The sequence below is a fragment of the Silurus aristotelis genome, assembly GCF_946808225.1.
Source record: "Silurus aristotelis genome assembly, chromosome: 17".
In the NCBI taxonomy this organism is placed as follows: domain Eukaryota; kingdom Metazoa; phylum Chordata; class Actinopteri; order Siluriformes; family Siluridae; genus Silurus; species Silurus aristotelis.
Window position 1 is genome coordinate 16,969,216 of NC_139590.1, and position 25,471 is coordinate 16,994,686.

The following is a 25,471-nucleotide window of genomic DNA, read 5'->3' on the forward strand; positions in this document are numbered from 1 at the left end:
ACATCTGCTAATTTGTAGCTGATTTGCATCCATTAACCTATGCATAGGAATATCATTTTTTTTACCAAAAAAATTAATTAGACCTATCTGTCTGTTTAAGAGTCCAGTAACCTACACATTACATTGATTCTAAAAACAAATGGATTATACATGCAGGCTCTAGTCCCTGGCTAAATGTGTTACCTCACTCACATTTATGGCTTGTTTCTCAAAAAGTTTGACCCCTGCACATCTCACTTGTGTATCACTGCAATATATGCTTGGTTCTAGTAGCCAGTTTATATGGTCTTTATAATTTTATAAATTTATACCCTTGATTGATTTCTGTAAAGCTATTGAATTAAAGATGTTCTAAAAAGTTGACTCAGTTAAATTGGATTAATTTGTAATCAATGATTCATTCAGTGCCAAGTCTGTCAGAAACAAATGTTTTAATGGAAATCTGCATTGCTTCCTTGCTTCTTTTGTTCTCTTTGCCTTATTGTTTAGCAAATCAACTAAACTCAGGAGACTAAATTTATGATTTGCTCCATTTACAAAGCCTTTTATGTTGACAGTCATGTTTGATATGTTGGTGCAGAATGTTGACTCATCGATGAGAATCTTTAATTTGTTAGATAAAAAAGGATGATGATTCTTCCATGCAGTTGTTTTGTTATGTGTTTCATGATTTCTTTCTTGGGAACAAATTGCTACCCATGTGGATTCTATTAGTTTCCTGAACCTAAATGATACCATCATGGTAAAGAAAAAATAAAAAGATTCATGTTTTCCAGATAATATGTTTGTCTAAATTGAGTCTGATGCCTTCAACACATTCTCTTGACCTTTGTCAGCCATTCCATGAGCTTTGTAAAACTCTAGGACTCAATTAGGTAAAGACAGTCGTCTTGTTTTGTGACTAGAAGCATACACATTCCTTGGTCAGTTTTGACTGAGATTTGACAAAAATGCAGGATGAACAACATACAATAAGAACATCAAAACTAAGTTGTTTGAAATACAGAATTTAGTTAAGTTCCAGGATATTAAAGGAGACAGACTTTTAATGATCAAAGCAGATTTTCTGGATGGAACTGATCCTATTTTTCAAGGGAAAAATCTGTTTAATTACCACAGCATTAAAAATATAGCGAAAGACTAATTGCTTGTGTGCATCAAAACTAAATTGAGGTTACATCTAGCCTAATTCCCTGGTCTAACCTGGCTTTGACACAACAAAATGTGATTTTAGGGCAAAATAAACACATTTTCAGATCGGTACCTGAAAATGAATAATGTGTAGAAAACAACAGAACAACAATTAATTAGGTTTAATTTGTTCTTTTAATGATTATAACAAAGCATCATTTAAAAATAATATATAACCTTAACTTGCTGGTTATTCCCAAAACTGTTACTGAGGCACATATTTGTATAGGATGTCTTTGGATGTCACAACTTTTTTCCATATAGTGGGAACTATAAACATTATATATATATATATATATATATATATATATATATATATATATATATATATATATATATTCTTCTTCTTCTTTTGGCTTCTCCCATTAGGGGTCACCAAAGAGGATCATCCGTCTCCACACACCCCAGCTCGTACCTCCACCTTCACCACAACTGCACCACACTGCTGTCTTCCCTCTCATTTATACACATGTACTCTGTCTTACTCCTACTGACTTTTATTCCCCTTCTCTCCAGCACAGACCTCCACCTCTGCAGGCTCTACTCAACTTGCTCCCTACTTTCACCACAACTAAGAATATCATCCACAAACATCATAATCCATGGAGACTCCTGTCTGAACTTGTCCGTCAACCTGTCTTTTACCACTGCAAACAGGAAAAGGCTCAGAGCCAATCCTTGATGTCCAACCTCCACCTTGAACCAGTCTGTCGTTCCTACTGCACACTTCACTGCTGTCACACTGTCCTCATACATGTCCTGCACCACCCTCACTGCAGGTCTGCACATCCCCCTTGTTCTTAAAGATCGGTACCAGCACACTCCTTCTCCATTCCTCAGGCATCCTCCAACCTTCCAAAATCCTGTTAAACACTCTGGTTAAAAACTCCACTGCCATCTCACCTAAACATCTTTTACATGCTTTTACCAGTTTATCATCTGGTCCAACCGACTTTCCAATCCTAATCCTCTTAATTGCTGCTCTCACTTCCTCCTTACTAATCCTATCCACTTCCTGCTTCACCAAGTCCACACCATCCAACCTTCTCTCTCTCTCTTATTTTCCTCGTTTATCAGCTGCTGAAAATACTCTCTCCATCTTCTCAACACACTCTCCTCACTAGTCAACACATTTCAATCTCCATCCTTTATTGCTCTAATTTGCAGCACATCCTTCCCAGCTCGGTCTCTCTGCCTGGCCAATCGGTACAAATCCTTTTCTCCTTCCTTAGTGTCCAACTTCTCATACAGCTTCTCATATGCCTTTCCCTTGGCTTTCGCCACATCCCTCTTTACCAGCTGCCACATCTCCTTATACTCCCGTCTACTTTTCTCATCACTCTGTCGATCCCAATTCTGTTTTGCCAACCTATTTCTCCTTATGCTTTCCTGCACTCCCTCATTCCACCACCACGTCTCTGTGTTTATCTTTCTCTTTCCAGATGTCACACCAAGTACCTTTCTAGCTGTCTCCCTTATCACTTCTGCAGTAGTTGCCCAATCATCCAGCACCTCCTCAGCACCACCAAACCCCTGTCTGACCTCTTCTCTGAATCTCACACTCTTTCAGTTTTTACTCTCCTCCTCTCCTTCTTCACCTCCAAAACCATCCTACAGACCACCATCTGATGCTGTCTAGCTACAATGTTCCCTGCCAACACCTTACAGTTTCCAATCTCCTTCAGGTTGCATCTCTTACATAAAACATTGTCCACCTGTGTGCACTACCTTCCATTGTCCACCTGTGTGCACACTCTTATATGTCACCCTATGATCCTCCTTCTTCTTAAAATAAGTGTTCACCACTGCCATTTTCATCTTTTTAGAAAAATCCACCACCATCTGCCCTTACACATTCCTCTTCTTAAAGCCATACCTACCCATCACCTCCTCATCACCTCTGTTCCCTTCACCTACATGCCCATTGAAATCCACCCCAATCACCAATTGTTCATTCCTAGGTACAACTTCTAGCACTTCATCCAACTCACTCCAGAATTTTTCCTTCTCCTCCATCTCACAACCCACTTGTGGAGCATAAGCACTGATGACATTTATCATCGCCCCTTCAACTTCCAGCTTCATGATCATCACCCTAACAGAAGCTCTCTTTACCTCTACACACTTACTGATTCCTTCAGAATCACCCCTACACCATTTCTCTTTTCATCCACACCATGAAAGAACACTTTAAACCTACCGCCAATGTTCCTGGCCTTACTCCCTTTCCACGTGGTCTCATGAAACAAACACGATGTCTACCTATCTCCTCTCCATCACATCAGCAACTAACTCCCTTTACCAATCATAGTACCAACATTTAAAGTACCAACCCTAACCTCCACTCTCCTACATTTTTCTTTTCCCTGCTGTATCTGTAGACATCTTCCTTCTCTACCCTTCTCCTCCTTCTATAAACTATCAAACTATAAACATATATAAAAACCAAAAAGAGCTGAACAATTTCCTTTTAGTCACTGAGCAAACAATTTCTCCAAGAGGGGCTTACGCCATGGCAACGCCATAATGAACGAACTGGTGGACATGCCTCCTCAGTTAGTTTAGTTCAAGGAGCTGTTGGAGTTAGTAACTTGTGCTGTTTCCAAGCTCAATATCGCTTTGCCAAATGAGAAACAGGAACGGTGTCCTCTGAATAAATTAGATGAACGCTTCCTGTGAGATTGGTCACTGCCTCCACGCCAGGGCCTGCCCTTCTTTTCAGATATGCACACCGAGCAAAAAAAAAGAGGGAAATTGGTGTCCATTGACACGAATTAATAGAGTGAAGTTTGTCACTATATCACGAAATGCTGTGAGACTGTTGACACAACACAATGTTGTAGTTGGTATGTATGCCTCTAGATAAATATAATAAAAAACTGAAATATTTAATATAATATGAATATTTTAACACTGCCCAAAGTATACAGTTTAAACCTGAATTAAACTGTATACTTGGGCAGTGTTAAAATATACATAGTATATTAAATATTTCAGCTTTCTATTATATTATCTAGAAGCATATATACCAACTACCACTGTTGTGTGCCTTTCTTTAAATACTGTCCAGATTGATGTTATTGCAAAAGCTGAAGGGTTGTTTCCGAAATGGGTTGTTTCCAAAACCATAGGTTTTGCATTATTCAATATCATCTTGTATTTATCTTATCTTTCCTCAAAATCATCATTAAGTTTTTGTGATTCACAGTGTTTCCAGTTGAAGCTGCAGAAAATTCTGCAGCCGCCCTCATGCTCTTTTGTTTACTGTCTCTTGGTGGCATAAAAAGAGGGGGAAACAAAATCTGGAAACAAAATTAGAGTAAGATTTATTGGCATCACTTCTAAAAAAATATTATTTGTGTGTGCAAAACTCTTAAGATCTAGACATTCTACTCTATATGTAAAGATAGATGGATGGCACTTACTACGAACCCGGAAGTATTTATGCCAAGCTCCTGTTGAGCCCTGGGGGAGAAAACAGGAAGTAGGTGCTTGACCTAACTGTGTGCCCTTTCCTGTTCCAGGACTTCAGGAAGGAAGGATGCGGTTTGCTGTCCTCCGGCGACACTCCACATCTCAAGGAAAGAGACAGCATTATTAATTCCAGACTTGTCTCTTCTCCCTATTTCATGACACACACACACACACACACACACACACACACACACACACACACACACCACCTCTCCCTCCTTTTCCTGTGAGCTCCCATTAGACACAAAAAGCTCTCAAATTGGCAGGCCATGTTTTGCTAGGGTCTTTGTCAATGAGGCTTGTGCTTTGCCTTCTCCTGCTTTACATTAATCTGTTTATTTCTTTCTCATGTTTTTCATTTTATGTGTCTGCTGCATGACACCAGTCAGACAGAACAAAAGGCTAATGTGATGCAGGCTTTCCTTACTTTGTGACACTTATGTGTTCTTTAAACTTATATATGCCATTAACAATTTCATTCCAACTGCAATCAAATTTACTTTGGATTCTTAATCATCAAATAAAACAATTTCTAGTGCAAAACCTTTCAATACTTCCACTATTCTGTGTTATTCTTATCCATAAACTATACATTCTATGTAACAACAAAAGACTGTACCTCTTACCACAGGCTTTTATCTGTATGAAAATCTGTCACTCAAAGCAAAACATGTGTACTAGCAAATGATAACTAGTAAAGCATAGGTAACAGATTTGGAGCATTTTATAGGAACTCATGGAGTTGAAGTTACCCTGCCATCTAATGGTCACAGTTGTTCACTGCTAGTTTTATAACAATTTTTGCACAATAGACACTGTTGTTTGTGGGCAATTGAAATTGTTCCTCAATAAAACAAATATGAATGTGCAATAGACAGGAAAAGTTTTTCATAAGGAAAATAAATCACTTTTTATTCGCCAGCATTAGCTTGTAAACAGGTCACTGTAGAAGTAAGTGAGGGTGTCAAAAACATCTGTATAGCTTTGTCTTGCTAATTGGTCCCAGGGGTCCATCTAATCGTTATTTTAAAATCAAACAGCCATTTAAAAATTCCAGCAGTCTTTTAAAGACTATTATTTATTCCATTTAAAACTGCAATATATATTCACTATATTTACATTAGCTAATTGGGTGGGTTTTTTCCCCTTAGTGTGGATTTTGCAGGATTATACAAACTCACTGCAAAATGTAAAATCTTTTACATTGGTTTCTACCAGCAATATCTCAGGTGGTACGACTATTTCAACAAACTTTATCTTAATAGTGTTTACAATTTAATTTAATTTAAGGAAGAGTATATTCATAAATACTAGCATTTAATGCAAAATTATTTAATTCATTCATTTCATTCATTTTCTCCCGCTTATCTGTAATTCGGGTCGCGGGGGCAGCAGTCTAAGCAGGCCCCCGCCTTCGACTGCTGCCCAATCCTCACAGCACCGTCCCTTAAGGTCCCTCCTGCAGGTGGTGAGCCCACGGGAAGGCGGCCCCACGTCACTCCAACGTCACGGACCTTGATATTTCCCTCGTAAGGGAAAATTATTTAATGACACTCTTAATGATGCTGCATTGTGTACTCAATGCTCATTCCAACATTTAAACTTTCAGTAATAATGAATACAGAGAGACATCTTATATAGTAATATATTTGTTTGTCTAAGCATAGAAATGCTTATTACAGAGTGCAAAACATATTTTTCTCACTTTCATCAACTGTCAGCTTGGCATTACCATGGATGTTCAAATAGTCTACAAATTGGCCTGATCTTAGTAATGTCAACCACCTTCAAAGATCAATGCTTTTCTTTTGTTTTTTACATGCATTTTTTTTAAACACTTTGGAGCACCACTAGCTCCATTCCTAATACAAACCCGATTCCAAAAATGTTTTCTATGGGTGAAAGATCTGGACTGCAGGCTGGCCATTTCAGTACCCTTCTTCTATGCAGCCATGATGTTGTAATTGATGCAGTATTTGGTCTGGCATTTTCATGTTGGAAAATGCAAGGTCTTTTTTGAAAGAGACGACGTCTGGATGGGAGCATATGTTGTTCTAGAACTTGGATATAACTTTCAGCATTGATGGTGCCTTTCCAGATGTGTAAACTGCCCATGCCACACGCACTCATGCAACCCCATACCATCAAAGATGCAGGCTTCTGAACTGAGCGCTGATAACAACTAGGGTTGTCCTTATCCTCTTTAGTCCGGATGACATGGCATCCCAGTTTTCCAAATAGAACTTCAAATTTTGATTCGTCTGACCACAGAACAGTTTTCCACTTTGCCACAGTCCATTTTAAATGAGCCTTGGCCCAGAGAAAACGCCTGCGCTTCTGGATCATGTTTAGATATGGCTTCTTTTTGGACCTTCAAACTCTTTGCAATTTTTTTCAAAGAAACTCCTTTCTAATATTGTTCCACTGTTTTTCGCCGCAGCATTGGGGGAATTGGTGATCCTTTGCCCATCTTGACTTCTGAGAGACACTGCCACTGAGTGGCTCTTTTTATACCCAATCATGTTGCCAATTGACCTAATAAGTTGCAAATTGGTCCTCCAGCTGTTCCTTATATGTACATTTAACTTTTCCGGCCTTATATTGCTACCTGTCCCAACTTTTTTGGAATGTGTAGCTCTCATGAAATCCAAAATGATCCAATATTTGGCATGAAATTTTAAAATGTTTCACTTTCAACATTTGATATTTTATCTATATTCTATTGTGAATAATATATACGTTTATGAGATTTGTAAATTGCACACAGTGTCCCAACTTTTTTGGAATCGGGTTTGTAGATAGCATCTGGATAGATTTTATTTTACCATCTCCCACAGGCCTAAGGTTCAAAACAAGTATGCTGGTGTCCTGTTGCATTGATGCTATTCTGAGGACACCAATGGAAATTAATATTCCCTCCTAAAATAAAAAATAACTTAATTAATAAATAATTGTATTGTTAAGTTTGAAGTCCTGTGAAAAAAACAAAACAAGTTCAAACACCTTCTTTTCAGCTACTTGGAAGAAAATAATTATACTTGGAACTTGGATAATTAAATGGTATTTTGTTTGATTCTAAATAGAATTTTAAGTGTTTATATCCACCCCTTCAAGACACAAGCCAAACACCCTTCTAATTTTTAGGATTTGAATATTAAATCCAGCTACAGTCCAGTCAAATTAGTTCACCATGTCGACACTATGTAGGATATGACACCTGGGCTCCTCAGATGGTATTGGATCTCCATTGCTTTTATTGCTGGTGACAAGTGAAAGAGTATTTGGCTTACATTAAGTGTCTGCAAATAATGTGACATGCCATTGACAGGATGAAGGAAGGCTCATAATGCTCATAATGTTATGCTCAAAATTATGCTCAAAATTATGAAGGCTCATAATGGAGAGTAAAGAGTAAGACTAGAGCTCTCACAACTGTTAGATTCACACTTAATACCTGGCAAATGAGTGAGCGGGCAAGTGGATCAGGCCACAATGGTAAGATAATACAGGGCGTTTGGAGAACTGCAGCATAAACTGTTGTTACTGTAATAGCAAAAACATGTTACATAATTCAAGCATACAGTGGGTACGGAAAGTATTCAGACCCCTTTAAATATTTCACTCTTTGTTATATTGCAGCCATTTGCTAAAATCATTTAGGTTCATTCTTCTTGCTTATGAATGTACACATAGCACCCCATACTGACAGAAAAACACAGAATTGTTGACATTGTTGCAGATTTATTAAAAAAGAAAAACTGAAATATCACATGGTCCTAAGTATTCAGACCCTTTGCTCAGTATTTAGTAGAAGCCCCCTTTTGATCTAATACAGCCAGGAGTCTTTTTGGGAAAGATGCAACAAGTCTTTCACACCTGGATTTGGGGATCCTCTGCCATTCCTCCTTGCAGATCCTCTCCAGTTCTGTCAGGTTGGATGGTAAACGTTGGTGGACAGCCATTTTTAGGTCTCTCCAGAGATGCTCAATTGGGTTTAAGTCAGGGCTCTGGCTGGGCCATTCAAGAACAGTCACGGAGTTGTTGTGAAGCCACTCCTTCGTTATTTTAGCTGTGTGCTTAGGTCATTGTCTTGTTGGAAGGTAAACCTTCGGCCCAGTCTGAGGTCCAGAGCGCTCTGGAGAAGGTTTTTGTCCAGGATATCCCTGTACTTGGCCGCATTCATCTTTCCCTCGATTGCAACCAGTCGTCCTGTCCCTGCAGCTAAAAAACACCCCCACAGCATGATGCTGCCACCACCATGCTTCACTGTTGGGACTGTATTGGACAGGTGATGAGCAGTGCCTGGTTTTCTACACACATACCGCTTAGAATTAAGGCCAAAAAGTTCTATTTTGGTCTCATCAGACCAGAGAATCTTATTTCTCACCATCTTGGAGTCCTTCAGGTGTTTTTTAGCAAACTCCATGCGGGCTTTCATGTGTCTTACACTGAGGAGAGGCTTCCGTCGGGCCACTCTGCCATAAAGCCCCGACTGGTGGAGGGCTGCAGTGATGGTTGACTTTCTACAACTTTCTCCCATCTCCTGACTGCATCTCTGGAGCTCAGCCACAGTGATCTTTGGGTTCTTCTTTACCTCTCTCACCAAGGCTCTTCTCCCCCGATAGCTCAGTTTGGCCGGACGGCCAGCTCTAGGAAGGGTTCTGGTCGTCCCAAACGTCTTCCATTTGAGGATTATGGAGGCCACTGTGCTCTTAGGAACCTTAAGTGCAGCAGAAATCTTTTTGTAACCTTGGCCAGATCTGTGCCTTGCCACAATTCTGTCTCTGAGCTCTTCAGGCAGTTCCTTTGACCTCATGATTCTCATTTGCTCTGACATGCATTGTGATCTGGAAGGTCTTATATAGACAGGTGTGTGGCTTTCCTAATCAAGTCCAATCAGTATAATCAAACACAGCTGGACTCAAATGAAGGTGTAGAACCATCTCAAGGATGATCAGAAGAAATGGAAAGCACCTGAGTTAAATATATGAGTGTCACAGCAAAGGGTCTGAATACTTAGGACCATGTGATATTTCAGTTTTTCTTTTTTAATAAATCTGCAACAATGTCAACAATTCTGTGTTTTTCTGTCCATATGGGGAGCTGTGTGTACAATTATGAGGAAGAAGAATGAACTTAAATGATTTTAGCAAATGGCTGCAATATAACAAAAAGTGAAAAATTTAAAGGGGTCTGAATACTTTCCGTACCCACTGTATATATTTATTACATTATTATTATAATCAGCATTACATACATGCACATACATACATGACCACACTTTTCTTCTTTTTTAGTATCTTTTTAAAGACCTTCAATTTACTATTATTAATGCAGGTAATTAATTTCTATACCTATATCTTTACCTAAACTTAACCCTTCCTTATCTTTGTTAACCAACATGACAGACTTTCCTAGTCCTGTTAGGATACCTATCCTCCATCAGAATATAAAAACATACTTGCAGTCTCACACACACACACACACACACACACACACACACACACACACACACACACACACACACACACACACACACACAGAATGATGTTATAGTGAAAAATTATATGTAATTCCCAAGGATTTATATAAGACTTTCATGCCATATGATAAATTCTCACTTCACATAGAATTTTAGAAGATTTGCATACTAAAGCAGACACCCTGTAGTGTAATTTTTTTATGCAAGCACACTTATTTCCTATTATAGACAGAAATACAAATTTTTTTCCTCAGTTAGTATGGTACACCAGGTGTCTGCAGTGAGTCATGTGTATGCTGTGCCATGCCTCCAGCTGAGAGAGAACTCCTGAGCTGAAGTTACAGGCAAAACATTACAGGGTAAACCAATCCAGACAGCATGTGTATGCAACAGAGATGACTACATACTTTTTTCTTGTTCTAGTTCCTGTGCATTATGATTTCTCCCTGATTGCAACCTAAACCCATTTATTCAGTTTTTTCCAGGTGTTGAGTGTGCTTTCATGCTTTCAAAATAAAAAGTTCATGAAGCAGCGTTTTTGAAGTCTTCAACTATTGTACTCATAGTCTAGCTTTTCCAATTGATGAATTAGATGCAAAATTATCCTCAATTTAGTAACACTTTTTCTGAATTTTGTTTTTCGTCCCAAATTTTTTGAGATGTGTGGCAGCAATCAAATTCAATTTATTTATTTATTTTTTAACTGTAGATTAACCAAATTTAAACTTTTGTTGTTTTCTATGATTTATTGTGAATAAGAATATGGATTTATGAGAATTAAAAATTATTAAAGATTTGTTTTTATACACATTTCAAACAGCATCCCAACTTCTTTGGTACTGGTACTACTAAAGATGTACCGCACCCAAAAATGCTAACAATCTATAAATAAATGTAAGATAATCCTAATGAGCTATTAGGATTACAATAAACTGATCTTTACTAAACATTATACAATGCCTTTTTTATTTTGCTTACCACTGCTGTTCTCACTATTTGTTGCCCATTTTTTCACTTTTGTGTTCCTGGTGTCAGCACATTATTCAAATTTGACATCAGCTGTATTTGTGAGGTCTTAAATCACAGCACCACAATCCATGGAAATGCACAGGAAGCACAGACAGCATTCAAGATTTATGGCCTAGACTGAACTTTCTGTGAATTCAAAGAACAGTCTATTACAAGTGTGTGTGTATACACACGACAAATGCAAGCTAGCAATTCGAGTTATAAATCTCAATGCAGAGCAGTCCTCTGGATTTACCACCTAATGAAGCCTTGCAATGGTACAAATTATAAAAGAAAGATGGATGCATATAATTTTGATTTTCATTTGTTTAGTACATTTAGTCTGTATTTCACTTCTTTCTGGATATTTAACAGTAATTTTAGCTTAAAAAAAGAAAAAGCGCTACAGAATGAATAAGGCACATTTAGTGCTTTAGTGCATGAGCTGTGGTTTTCTATCATATATAGAGTAGTGGCTTGTCTGTAGTAGGAGATAAGCTAAAGCCACATCATAACAGTGATGAGTAATAACCAGTATTAGTAATCCTATATTATGGGCATTTTTGGTGATATAGTGCTATTTAAGTCTAGCCATGGATCTGGAAACAGTGGAAAACCACCCCAGCTTCCACTGTTTTATTATTTTTCCTGGTTACTATACATACTTTAACACTGGAAAGAAAGCATTCATGTGTTTTAAGCCAATAATCTTTAAATAATTTAAAATAAAAGACATGTATCTTGGCCAAATGTGAACACCAGAAGAAAATGCTTCTGTACAAGGATTTAATTAAAACATATATTCTACTTGCTGTAATGCCAGCTCAATTGGCACCAGTAGCTGAAAGTATGCCAGCTTGTTCCAATGGTGCAGAGCTTTGCTATTGGCATGTAAATAGCGGGAAAATTGCTGGCATTTTGCTTCCCCACACACAGATCCTGATGGGGAGAGTGTCACTTGGTACGGCCCACAGCTGAACGAGCACTTGTTTTGCTGACAGTTGGTAGAAAGCTTGAGGATGTGGTCCAGTGGCAAACATACTTAAACCGCTGACCTTCGACTGCTGGCTGACACCTTAACATTGTTTTTGTATTAAGTAGGTGTTAAAAGAATTTTAACCCTTATCTTCTGTTCACTAGTTAAAAAGAAATATCCAACTGACCCAAGTCAATCCCTTTAATGTTGTACAGTTTACAGATATCCAAAATCCAGTGTCTTATTCTTTTTCTAATCTAAATAAAGTATCAAGGAAAAATGGTATTTATAGTATATATGGTTAAGAGGTCTTCAAATCAGTTATCATTGCTAAATTCTTAAATAAAATTCTTAGTTTGTACATAAACTAGATGTAAAGTAAGCACTATTTAAAAGGCATAGTGGCCTAATATTAAAAAGCTTCATAATGTACAGTAGTAACATTACTTGTTTATCTAAAGCGACCCCACTGCTCAACCAGTTCTCCAGTTGGGCCTATGTGCACCCAACCACACACAAACAAACAGTTGTGTGTACACATCCAAAACACACATGGTCTTATTGCATATGTAAGCCATCCTTGACAAGGCTGTTAATTTTTCTGAACTCTTGGCCCAGATTCCTGACTTTTCTCTTTATCCTTCCTTCCACAGTGACCAGTTGCTGAGATTTGAGACAGGTGTGAGTGAGGCAGAACCAATTTCAGCTGTTGAGAGGCTTTACTAAGTGACTGATGGGTGGATGGGATAAGCAAGAGCAATGCTGCAACAAATATGGTATGATACAATTGATATGGAGAGGCTAAGTGGTTTTTCAGCTCTTCTTGTGGGCTGAACTTCTGATTAATTTTTTCATTGATGACTGGCAGATTGAAGAGAATTTGCTTTAGTACAGCGTTTCTTACTGCCGTGTATATTTTTGTGTTTTCCCCGCTCCACAATCAACCAATATAACTTTCTGTACATACCATCAGTATTAATGTTTGGAAATTAGTCATTAGGACTTTTTGTATCACTGGTTCAATAGCTATAATAAACATTCATGCTATGTAACTGATTACGTCAGTGCAGAACATAACTAGACTGTCAGCAGGAACAGTACATCAATTGTCGTAGAGTTGCAGTACAAACACATTGTGTCTACATAAGCACATATGAGTGTTATGATGTATAAAAAAAATACTGTATATGGTCAAATAAGTTATTAATCAAAATATTCTCCTTAACAAATGTGTGCCAGGTGCATTGAGAGAATGGTAGGGGTCTGAATTCTTGACCCCTACGATTGAGAGAGCATGATTTTATTCTGTGGGAGCATTTTGCTTGCAGGGTTTACGTACACTTGTTCACTTGCAAAAGAAGTTTATATGTGATTGATTATTGGTTGATTATGATTACAAATATGCACAAATATCAATAGGACACCAAATGAGAGTTTATCTTTTATAAAAATGCTTATAAACTCCAGAACAGTTTGAATGTTTGGTGGAATATATGCCAAGGCACACTGAAGCTGTTCTAGTGGCACAACACCTTATATTATATGTTATTTTGAGCATATTTCCTCTGCCTCAATATCAGTAAAAAAAAAAAAAAAAAAAAACAGACTCAACCCACACATCCCTTGGATGAGCTCAGAATTTTTTAAACAGTCTCATCTCAAGTCATATATAAAAGAACCCTATAATTCTTTTTAGCCACCTTTTTTTTTTTACCACCAAATTAAAAAGATCTGAACAAACCTTGTTTAGATCCCTGTTAAATAGCAAGAGTTTTTAGTAATGTACTTCCATGTACCTAAACACTGCTCTTTACTTGCATCTTTAAGCTGGTAGAGGGTGCTGTTCCTCCACACTTTGGGTCATACCCTCTATCCCTTAGAGCAGGTGTCACCAACATGGTGCCCGCAGGCCTTTTTTCTAAAAATAGCTGTTTTCTACTTTGTTCATTTTTTATAATTATTATAAGGAATCATTAACATGATCAGTGTCTTCACATAGATGAATATCATTTATTAATTAATAATAGCATATAATAAAAGGTAAATTGAGCAAATTTGTTTTTTCAGATTAAACTGAAAACTGTGTGTATCAAACTGGTAGCCCTTCACAATAATCGGTACCCAAGAAGTAGATTTTAGTCAAAAAAGTTGGTGACCCCTGCCCTAGAGAATCAGGCTGTGTAGGAGTGTATATAATTATTTATAAAAAATATTCAAATATCAAAATCATGTGCTGTTGCTTGGTTGATGGAGGAGCATAGGCAAATACTTTCCATGCATCCATTGATTAAATATGATATGATAATGGTACCTATATGGTAATGGCAGCCTTATCCACTTATCATCTTTTTGTACTAATAACATTAAAAGAATTAATAAAAATAATCCTTTGCTATGTAAAATAACACAAAGCACAAAATAACAAAATTTACCATAAATGTACAAATTAAACAAATCTATCCCCTTTACAGTGCCTTCTGAATTATCTACCAGTAATAGTCCTCTGGAACATTTCACTTACTTACCATCCCTACAAGAGATTAAGTGGTGGGACTAGCATGACATCCATTTCCCAGTATTTTACAGTCATAGTCTCTCCAGTTTACTGATCGATCTAACCTGTTGCACATTTTGCCCCATTATTTTATGTGTGTATACAGAATACAGTGCATAAATCCTCAGTTACTCCTACTAAAATTACAACTTCAGTTAATACTACAGTAAATCTTGTTTGTGCAGTCCCCAGTCTCCATGTACTGTGTTTCCTGAAATTTGCTGTTGCTGATGTATAAAATTCTAGCTGTGTTAACAAATGTTTTTTTGTTTTAGTTTTTAATTGAAGATATTTCTCAGAAGGGCATTATTGGTTTGGTTTAATGATTCAGATACTTTATTCATGTATTTTTATATCTATGGAGAAATTAAGTTATAGAAGCAAGGCCGAGAAGGGGGAGACAGCTTGGTGTTTGTGCAGTACTGAAGCTGGATTAGACATTTTGTTGTTGCTTTGTGTCCTGCAATGAAAGGGGAAGCAGGTGCAAAACTAATATAATAAAACGCACAAGTGCAACATAATTCCAATCAAACCAAACACAAAATGAACAAAGAAACAAAGACCAAAAAACCTGGAACATAAAACAAAGGTACACTAACGTACATGAACAGACAATAACCATGGCAAGATGAACAAGAAACAAAAGGTTTAGGGTGAGTTTGTAAACAAGTGGTAATTAGCAGACAGTATGATTCAGATGCAGAAACAAATACGTGGCTTGGTGCAGCAGCTTATTGGAAGTGTTGTCTTACAGCATAACCATGGTATTCTGTCCTCGTTTACTTTACATTTACAAATACATACAATTTCTGCAGTATTTAAACTTTTTACTTAGAGTTTCATAACTTTTTTTTAATATATCAAATAAATTATTACATTAACTATTGTTATTATTATTATTATTATTATTATTATTATTATTATTATTATTATTATTATTATTATTATTAATTGTTATAAATTATTTTAATCATTAATTATTGCTGTTGCTGTCATTTCCACATAAATTATGAGTCTATAAATAAGATGTAGCTTTTCCACTTACACTGTATTCTTTGTTAGCATTGTTTATTTAAGTAAATGTAAGGGAAACATTTAATAAATTTTGTAGTTATAAAAATGTTTTTATTATTGTCATTTATATTCCCTTTTAGAGGGTACATGTGAGAAAATGAAACTTTTCTTCCCTCTAGTGGTTAATTGAGATAGTGTGAAAGAAAGAATCTGTGGTCAATACCAATAAACCTTTTATTGTAACCTACATTTGTTTTTAGTAAAGTGCTAGCACATACAGGTATATTCTTTATCAGTAACTGTTTTGTTTTAGTGGTCAGGGTGAATTCAAAGCCATATACCAGGAACACTGGGCATAAGGCAGTACTACACCCTGGATGGGGTGCCAATCCAACGCAGGACACCATTCACACACTCACACCTGAGGATAATTTAGACTAGCTTAGCCACACATCACTATGTTTTTGTACAGTGGAAGAATTCAAAACAAAACAAACAAAATAAGAATATTCAAAATTGGTCAGGTTTCAATCAAGCAGGTGTGATCAAACCCTAGAGGTGTGAGACAAGACAACTACTCACTCACTTGTCATCAGATTGGATTATTTTTTCTAACTTTTTTCAATTTGTATTTAAATAGACCAATGGTGATATTTCATTCAATTAATCATTACTGTCATTATCATAAAGTGGCCTAAGAGACATGGACACACCACTACCATCCTTACTTATAGACTAATTAAAACTTGGGCTGTGAAACTGTACTATAATCTATGGACAAATGTATATGGACACCTAACCATAAGATTCCTACTATATGCTCTTTAAATATCCCATTTCACATTTAGTCCCATTTGCTTTTATAATGATCTCAACTCTTCTAGAAAGATGTTCCACTAGATTTTGAGGTTTGGTTGTGAAGATTTGTGCTCATTTAGCCACAAGGGATTTAGGGTATTTTCCACACATGTAGGACGTTTTGGATAAAAGGTAAGGGAGGCTATATTAAGATGGTTTGGACATGTGCAGAGGAGGAACATGAGGTATATGTGGTAGAAGAATGCTGAGGATGGAACTGCCAGGAGGGAGGATAAGAGGAAGGTCAAGGAGAATTAATGGATGTGGTGAGGAAAAACATGCAGGTAGTTGGTTTAAAAGAGGCAGGTGTAGAAGACAGGGTAGTATGGTGATGGATGATCTGCTGTAGTGGCTCCTAAAATAAGCAGCCAGCAGAAGAAGATGACAAAGAAGAAAAAGATATTGATCTACGGTAAGGGGGCCTAGAATGCAGTCATTGAAAATGTGTTTAGTAGAGTTGATGTTCTATAACAGACCACTCAAGATCTAGTACTGCAACCCATGTTAACCATATCTTCACTGAAATGATGTTCGGGTCTCCTATTTCAAGCGCAAAAATTTTTATGCTATCACATCCAAAAACATCCTATGCAAATTTTGTAATACAGCTTAAGGATAACCCACATATGGTTGAAAAAATAGTGTCCCTCTTTAGCACATATTTTATGGCTAAAAATTTCAGATCAGTATCATATCAGTAGTTGCGGTAAGTAGGGAAACTGGGTGCTGTGAATAGTTTTATTGATCAGTGCGGACTAAAAAGTGAACGTTTATAAAGTATGAACCGTGTTCCAGATTTAGAATCTAATCTGTTTCTCTGTATCTATAAAAAAAAAATATTTCTTTATTGGAAAGATACAAAATATGCTTTATTCCTGGTTACAGTATTTTCATTTTTTATAAAAAAAATAAACACTCATTTCTAAATATATTTAGGATAAGATTGTGTGCTAATTGTTCAGGCACTGGTTGAGATAACGTCGGTGTTATTATAAACATATGAGATGATTTCTTTGATGCATGTGCTGGTGGAAAAAGTCCAATCTGGCAACCCAGTCCTTGCTCTTGGCATGCAGCGTTCAGTACCACGGAAAGCTCCACAGGTCCAGATTTTCGCGTGCAAAGGTGGTAGTTGTCAAATTCCAATCTGGTATTCTAGTATAAAAGACTACATTATGTATAGCTTCACCCATGAAACCATAATATCTAGGCTTCTGGATATACAGTATGTAGACTATAGGGAGACCAAATATTGCACTTAAATTCTCTAAATATTCGATTTGGCAATCATAAGATTATAAAGATTTTTAAATACTAAACATTTTGGTGTTTGTATCGACTGCATATTTTGTTATTTGTCGTCCAAGTGGTAAGCAGTGTGCCTAGGCCTATACGTAAGTAATCATTTTTAGCCTAATTATGCATAAAAAAAAATACGCAACTGTTCCTTTAAACCGACTACATTATATCAAGCTCTCTCTCTCTCTCTCTCTCTCTCTCTCTCTCTCTCTCTCTCTCTCTCTCTCTCTCTCATGGTGTGAAATGTGACTGCGTCCGTGTATCTCAGCTGTCAAAGCTCCAGGACAGCTAGCTGAATCTAGAACGGAGGAATTAGGCAGATTGGGGTTAGAAAGCGGATAACTGCACGAACAACAGTATTTGATACCGATTGATATAACTACACTCACCACTCATCAGTACAAAAGTGTGTGAAACTTCGTTTCGCATTAGTAAGACACAGTTGAAATTAGGCGTTGGTGAACATTTTACGAGAAGGCTGATAAGAGAAACAAAAGGTCTACCGAGGAGATTAGGAGAATATCTTTAGAAGAGCGCAGTGCTGTTGGTCGGTGCGCGCGGCTGTCCCTAAAGTCGAAGCTTCTCGCGCAATGTCGAGGAAAAAGGCTCAAAAGGGCAAAAGCGGCTGTGCGAGTCCCTCTACCGCCAAAGACAACAACAACCGATCCGGCAAAAGTGGCCTGGTGACAGGAGTTCAGGCTAATGGAGTGGTGCATCCGAGCCGGGCATCTGTCAGCAGTAGTGAATTCTACGACGTCGCGTTTAAGGTGAGCAACAATGAACTATATAACCCAGGCTAAGAAATAAACAATTTTTACCATTTGATCTTTGATTTGTCCCTTAGAGGAAACCTCAGAAGTTTTATATGGAACCAACAGGTTTCTTTTACACAACAGGCTCGTTCAGAAGAACTTTTGAGTAACCCCTGAAAAAGGGTTCTTTGATAATGTTTTCCCGTTTTACTTCCTTTTTTTGTAGGTTCTTACTAATACTATAAGATAATAATAATAATAATAATAATAATAATAATAATAATAATAATAATAATCATTATTATTATTATATTATTATTATTATTATTATTATTATTATTATTATTATTATTATGCACCATGACAATTCTTTTAAAAGAGTACAACTTCTACATAAATATCTGCATAATCAGCTTCCTGCATGATCTAACATTTTTATATAATTTTACATTGTTTTACATTTTAAATCTTGATTTGTATTTAGTCGCATAAAGTCTGCCTTGCTTTGAATTTTGCACCATATTTGATTGGTCAAAACTGCAGCTTGTCTAAAACAATTCATACACTTATCAGCTACAGTCAGTGTTTAGTTTAAAGATAAGCACACACCTGTGTGCACACAATGTTTGCTACACATGTTGTGAACAGATGCAGAAATGAGATAAGTGATCTTTAGGGCCATTTGTAATTGACTGTGGCTGCTGGGTGCATTGCCAGATCCTGCAGAGTGCAAACAGCACATACTGCAGCTGTGTCAATAGGCAGCATCATTTGCAACAGTGGAAATGGCTTAAAACAGTTACAGGTAAATAATTTTATATATACACAGAATATTCACAAAAAATAAGAGCTTATTAATGCACAATTAAAAATAGTTCACAGTGAGCATAATGAGTCAAAAAGCAATCCCCATTACCATATTATTAGTTGGCAAAGCAACAGAATGCTTTTGGCTCCTAGAAAAGGGCTTGGGCAATTTAAGTGCACTAAGTGCTAATGTGTACACATATCTCCCTTCTGTTTCGCAACAGCTGTTTTAAGTAGTACACTTTTAATCTTATTTCATAAATCAGAAAAAAAAAAACACAAAGTATGAGCTATGCATTATCTATTATCCAAAGTTCGATGGAACAAAACCATCAAATCTATAAAAAGAAAAAAAAAACACATTTGCTACAGCATTACTTCTAGCTGTTTTATTCTTCTTAATTACAATTTACAATTGGCAACTATAGCCACTCTATATGGACATTAATTTACCCTGTCTTTTGAGTGTCTTTGTCATTTGATTCTTTTTCTGTATGCATATACTGTGTATGAATGTGTTCTCAATACCAAATCATTAAATAAACTAATCATAAATGCAAAAGTTTAGGAATCTTCATTAAAAACTGTAATACAGACAGTCAATGTGGTCTGAAAAAGCAATACATGTGGTTTATTTTCACATTCTTGAATGTTCAAATTCTGATATACAAGTATGTGATTTATTTTTACTGTGGCTCAACTGATAGCAATGCTGAAACATTTTCAAATACATTTAATACAAGCATTTATTTAACACAACCTATTTTATGTAAATTTTGATTTAATTTAAGCTTTGTGGAAACTGTTACAATTGACAAAATTATACTGTAAATGCACTGAGAGAAGTAAATCCACAGTTTACCATTAAGTGGCTGGTTAACATAATACACACTTGATTATTACTTGCATAGTCAGGTTCACAGTTTCTTGAAGGTGAACAGCAGTATTGTTCTTCAGGTTTTTTTTAATGCTGAACATAAAGGTAAATGATGCAAAACAACTGGAGACATTCTCACATTTACTGAAATACTGTCTCAAGAAGATAACAGGAATTAGCATTTACATGAGTCAGATTACATAAGTTTAATTCATTTAATGCTAAAAATGCAGCCCTGAAAAACATGTAAGAATACATGCTTTAAATGAAGTACTTACGTGGCAGCTTTAGGAATTATAAGGTTTGTATGGAGAGCTTGCTGGCTAAAGGTGAAAGAAAGGAGAGACAGGTGACAACTTCATAAAAAAATGCTTTATCCTGTAAAGAATAAGTACACACTCAGTTTGGCATCTCTCTCCCTCTCCCAAGGCTCTTTTCTCTTCCCTTTTTTTATCCCTTTCCTCATCTACTGCAACCGAGAATATTCATTAGGTAAATCATATACAGGTGTTTAATTCTTAAAACATATTCACAACCCGGCACTCACCCACTTGCCCGCTGCCATGTAGTCCCACTACCCAACTCACTGCCCAACTCAGGCTTGTAGCCGACATTCCCCACAATTGATGTGAAAGAAAATCATCCACAGCCACCTGTGTCACCAATTCTACATGGTGATATTTTTCATGCTATTGAACCATTAGAGTGGAGCATGGTCTGAACAGAAAGTGATGGCTCGTCCGAGTAGATAGAATTAGAAAGAAGGGTGAAGACAGCCCATTTAATTGCCAGGCATTCCTTTATGATATTGCTGTTCCAGTTCTCCCACAGAAAAAGCTTATGGCTAATGTACAGCATGTGGTACTCCTCTCTTTACCTAGAACAACCCTGTCCTCAGACCACTGTACAACGCATTTGTCTGTAAAACAAAAGGGAAAGAAAAGTCAGGGGAATGAAAGAGTGGTCCACCACATAGTGCAGCTTTTACCTAAATGAAAGCCTACTTGCACAATCTGTCCACTGAGCAGGATTTGATGCTCCCTTTATGGCAAGATCACTCAGAGGGCTGGTGACATCTGAAAAATTAGGAACAAACCTATGATAATAGACAGCCAGCCTTTTTTGGTCTTGGGTTTCGGGCAGGTCACCATTACTGCTTCTTATCAATTTGGGGCCCATGACCCAAGTGAAAGCTTAGATACTACTAAATTAGTAATATTACATTCTGATTTATTCCTACTTAATCTACAATAAATTCAACTGCTGTTTTTAGAGGGTCTTCCTGATGAATGAATACTAAAATCACAGACAATTAATTCTTAGTCAAAAGAAGTAGCTAGGTTTAAATTAAATGTACAAATTCGACAAGAAAATTAGTATAGGGCCCTGGGGGATTATAAATAATAATGAATTAAATTGACTGGTTAAAAACTTATTTTTGGAAGCTACATACAGTACCGTGATTTCCGGACTATAAAGCTTATAAATAAGCCGCACCCACTGAATTTTACTAATATTTTAATTTTGAACATAAATAAGCCGCACCTGTCTACACTGAAACTAATGAACTTTACACAGGCTTTAAGAAAAGACACGTTACACACGGTGTAACGGGTAAAATATGTTGCGCTTACTTTAGAAGCATAGCAGCATTTTGGGAATGGCACTGCATTTTTCCGGTATTACTGCGTGTGTGCAGGACTAAGTTTCTTTGACTAACCCGTAATGCTGTTGCCAAGAAAAATAAAAAAGCACGAGTTTTGGAAACCTGTCTGTGCTTATATGATTTCTGTTGCAACTGGAGTTAGCCCATGACCCAGACTCAACGCGTTACAATGGCTTGTATCTAAACAGTAGTCTACCAAGAAAGTCATTGTTCACTGTCTTCCTCCTTCCTTTCACAACTACTTCTTTTGGTAGTTTATCTTATGGCATCGCGGTGCGTTTTTTTCTCCCGATTCCATGCAGCTCAGGACACAGGTGAGGTGCGTTTTTTCATTTCCGTTCGGAAATTTCATTGGTCTAATGTTATGGGGTTCAGTTTTTTGGCTTGAAGTTTGTGAAACCAGGAAAAACTCAAGAAAAATCCATAAATAAGCCCCTTCGTTGTTTAAGCCGCAGGGTTTAAAACATGGGAAAAAGTAGCGGCTTATAGTCCGAAAAATACGGTATATTATGTTGGTGTACAGAACTTAGAATTTGTTACATTTATGGGGTTTTTTTATGTTTAATTTGTTATTATAAATAACTGCAACACCACCTGGTGTATGTAACAATACCCAGAAGTACTAGCATTATTTAGTGCAGAATATTTGTTAGGGTTTGTCCATGTTTCTGTTAAACACAATACATTAAACTTCTGATCAGTAATAAAATTAATTTATAATCAGCACATTTGACATTAGAAAAATCAAACTTGCTGGCTTTGCATTCAGTCTTATCTAATTAAATGTTAATTAAAATAATAATTAACTTCTAAAGATTTTTACATTTTGGATTTGCTCAGGGAACAGACGCAGTCTCAATATGGTGGACCCTGAGTGACAACTCAGTGCAGCTAGTAGATGGTTGGTTTAGCCTAATTGTATGTTCCCTGGCCTTGGCTCTGGATTTTCATTGGTTAACTAGTCCTGTTCTAAAACTATGAGTTATAATTCAAGAAATGAGAGAAGCACTTTTCTAAGTGGAAAGGAAACCATTTTTTTCCTAACAGGCCAGGTTTTGCTCCAATATTCTATAAAATCCAGATTGATTTTGGAGCATCACTTCAGCAGTTCAGCAACTACATGCATTTGGAATGTGGCCAGAGCACACTACATCAGACAACTAATCGTTTGTTTATTTACACATAATAATTGACTATATTTGATAATTGACTGTCTGACTGCTATAGATACTGGTATATACCTTAACTATACTACTGGTGGTCCTAAAACCCTAGCTAATTCCACATGCCTTACAATAGAGTCTCCCATATCCAGAGCTCTTTCAGGTTTCTCAGTGGCTGCTTCACTGAGGAAAGCAAACCTGTTAGACATGCGATGCAGAGAAAAGTGGTGCTTTAATGGGTGAGCCTCAGCAGAGTCATCACACATTTGCCCCACTGTGAGGGCTCTAATGACAGACTCTTGGAGGTGCTAACTCCACCTACGGCATCTAGACTAAAAAAACGAAAAAAGAGAAAGCAGCTAACGGAAAATATAAAATACAATAAATGGAAATTATAATAAAAAATATTTAGGAAATTGCAAGAAATTATTAAAAAACAGGAAATTACATCAATAAAAGCTGACATGCTAACTAACCACTGACTTGATGTTATGTTTTGTTTCCCTGAATCAAATCGTGATCGCCACTAATAAATATTTGTGTATATCTGCCAAAAGAAAACAGACACATTAAGGTTAGGATGAGGGGGTGGAGAAGATTGCGACACTGGGGCACCATGCAATAAGAGGTAGCGGCAGAAGGAAAAAGAGAGAGGGAACAAGAATGAGAGAGGGCATGGGAAAGACAGAGGAGTTGTCCGTCCCTGGATACACTGCCTACATCCTATTGAGTGTGGGTGGTGGCTGTTGGAGTTGTTGCTGGAGCACTCTGCTTTTTCAGCATGCTCAGAAATGCCTTCTGGTCCTCCACTTAAGCTTGGAGCAGTGTCTGGAAATGCTGATCCTGCTCTGCAAACACCTGGAAGAGGCCTTGGTGTTATCCACTAGACCTTTATGATGGCTTTGTGATAAAGACTCTATGTTTCATGCACAGGTGGGAAGTAACGAAGTTACTTAGACAAATACTATGTTACTGTTCTTAAGTAGATTTTTTTGTTATCAGTACTTTACTTTAATATTTATTATTTTAACTTTTTACTAATTAAGTTTTTACACAAATATCTGTTCTTTCTACTTCTTAAATTTTTAAAACAGGCTTGTTACTTTTGTTTTAATTCATTGATTTGGTGAAAGGTCAATATTTTTTATTTTCACTGCATGCCGATTTCAGCCCATCAACCGATTTCCTGTCATTGCACGTCTTTTTCAATCCACCAGTGTATAATGTCCTGGCTTTCATTTACCACAGACGTAGACTAGTTTACGAAGCTAAGAATGAGCAGGGCAGAAAGCAACAAGTAGTAAAGCTAACGTAAAGGAGACAGAGGGAGTCAGTGATGTAACATGACTGAAAACCGAGACATTCTTGATCATCATCATCATCATCATCATCTTTTCTCTGCTTGTGTTCTATATGTGGATGTTTAGCCTGGTCACATTCATTATGTAACAACATTTTTAAATCGTTTTGTATTAATATAATATAATAATATATATATATATATATATATATATATATATATATATATATATATATATATATATATATATATATATGTATTAATATATATATATATATTAGGCTGTCAAAATTCAAATGCAATTTTTTTAAGGGCACAAAATTTTAATAACGCAATATCTATTCAGCGCGCATTTCTGTTTGACCATTTTTATAAAATAAATATAAATAAATTTGTAAATATAAAAGAGGCGAAATTAAAACCTTCAGCACAACATACATTTATTTACGACGTCCTTTTTTTTTACTTAATACTTACTAAATAAATAAATAAACTTCACCGAATTATTTTTTTTTAATCAGTAAACATTTGTTTTATTCATGCGCCAAGTCTTAAATCAAACGTCAAATCCGCCATGATTCACTCAATTAACCCTCTGTTTGTGTTTTTTTTCCTCATAATGGCGAAATTAACTTTTTTTTTAACGTCTTTTTTGATCGTAAAGATAAGAACAATACATCATTCAAATCTGTAAAATGTCTACTTTTATTTGTATACACTTATAATCACATCAAAATGCTGTGCTTTTGTAAAATAAAGTAAACAGACAGTGTGCACTCCCTGTCATCTCATCTCCCTTCACAAACACATAAATAAAACAACCTGAATCTCAATAAGTATTTGTCTCACAGACATAATAAATGTAATAAATAGGAAGCTCGAAATGTCTTTTTCATTAACCACATTCACATAGAATAAAAATATTCTCTGATTATGTAATCGGTATGATAACATAAATCAGTATGATTTATTCAATAAATCCCATAAAACCATACCATACCATAAATCGGTATGATTATTATAAAAGCTTCTAGTGGTTAGGATTCACCG

The 25,471-nt window shown here is 36.5% G+C and overlaps 1 protein-coding gene and 1 long non-coding RNA gene across 2 annotated transcripts in view; both read left to right on the top strand.

Annotated features, from left to right (window-relative positions):
- Window positions 1-25,471, top strand: part of LOC310739802 — a 351,802-nt gene that overhangs the window by 195,109 nt on the left and 131,222 nt on the right. The gene's annotated exons all lie outside the window — the stretch shown is intronic.
- rab26 (RAB26, member RAS oncogene family) overlaps window positions 17,329-25,471 on the top strand; it is a 90,375-nt gene continuing 82,232 nt past the window's right edge. The window contains exon 1 of the mRNA XM_083565971.1: window positions 17,329-18,623. Coding sequence (XP_083422097.1) covers window positions 18,447-18,623 — 177 coding nt within the window. The 5' untranslated portion in view covers window positions 17,329-18,446. The remainder of the gene's footprint in view (window positions 18,624-25,471) is intronic.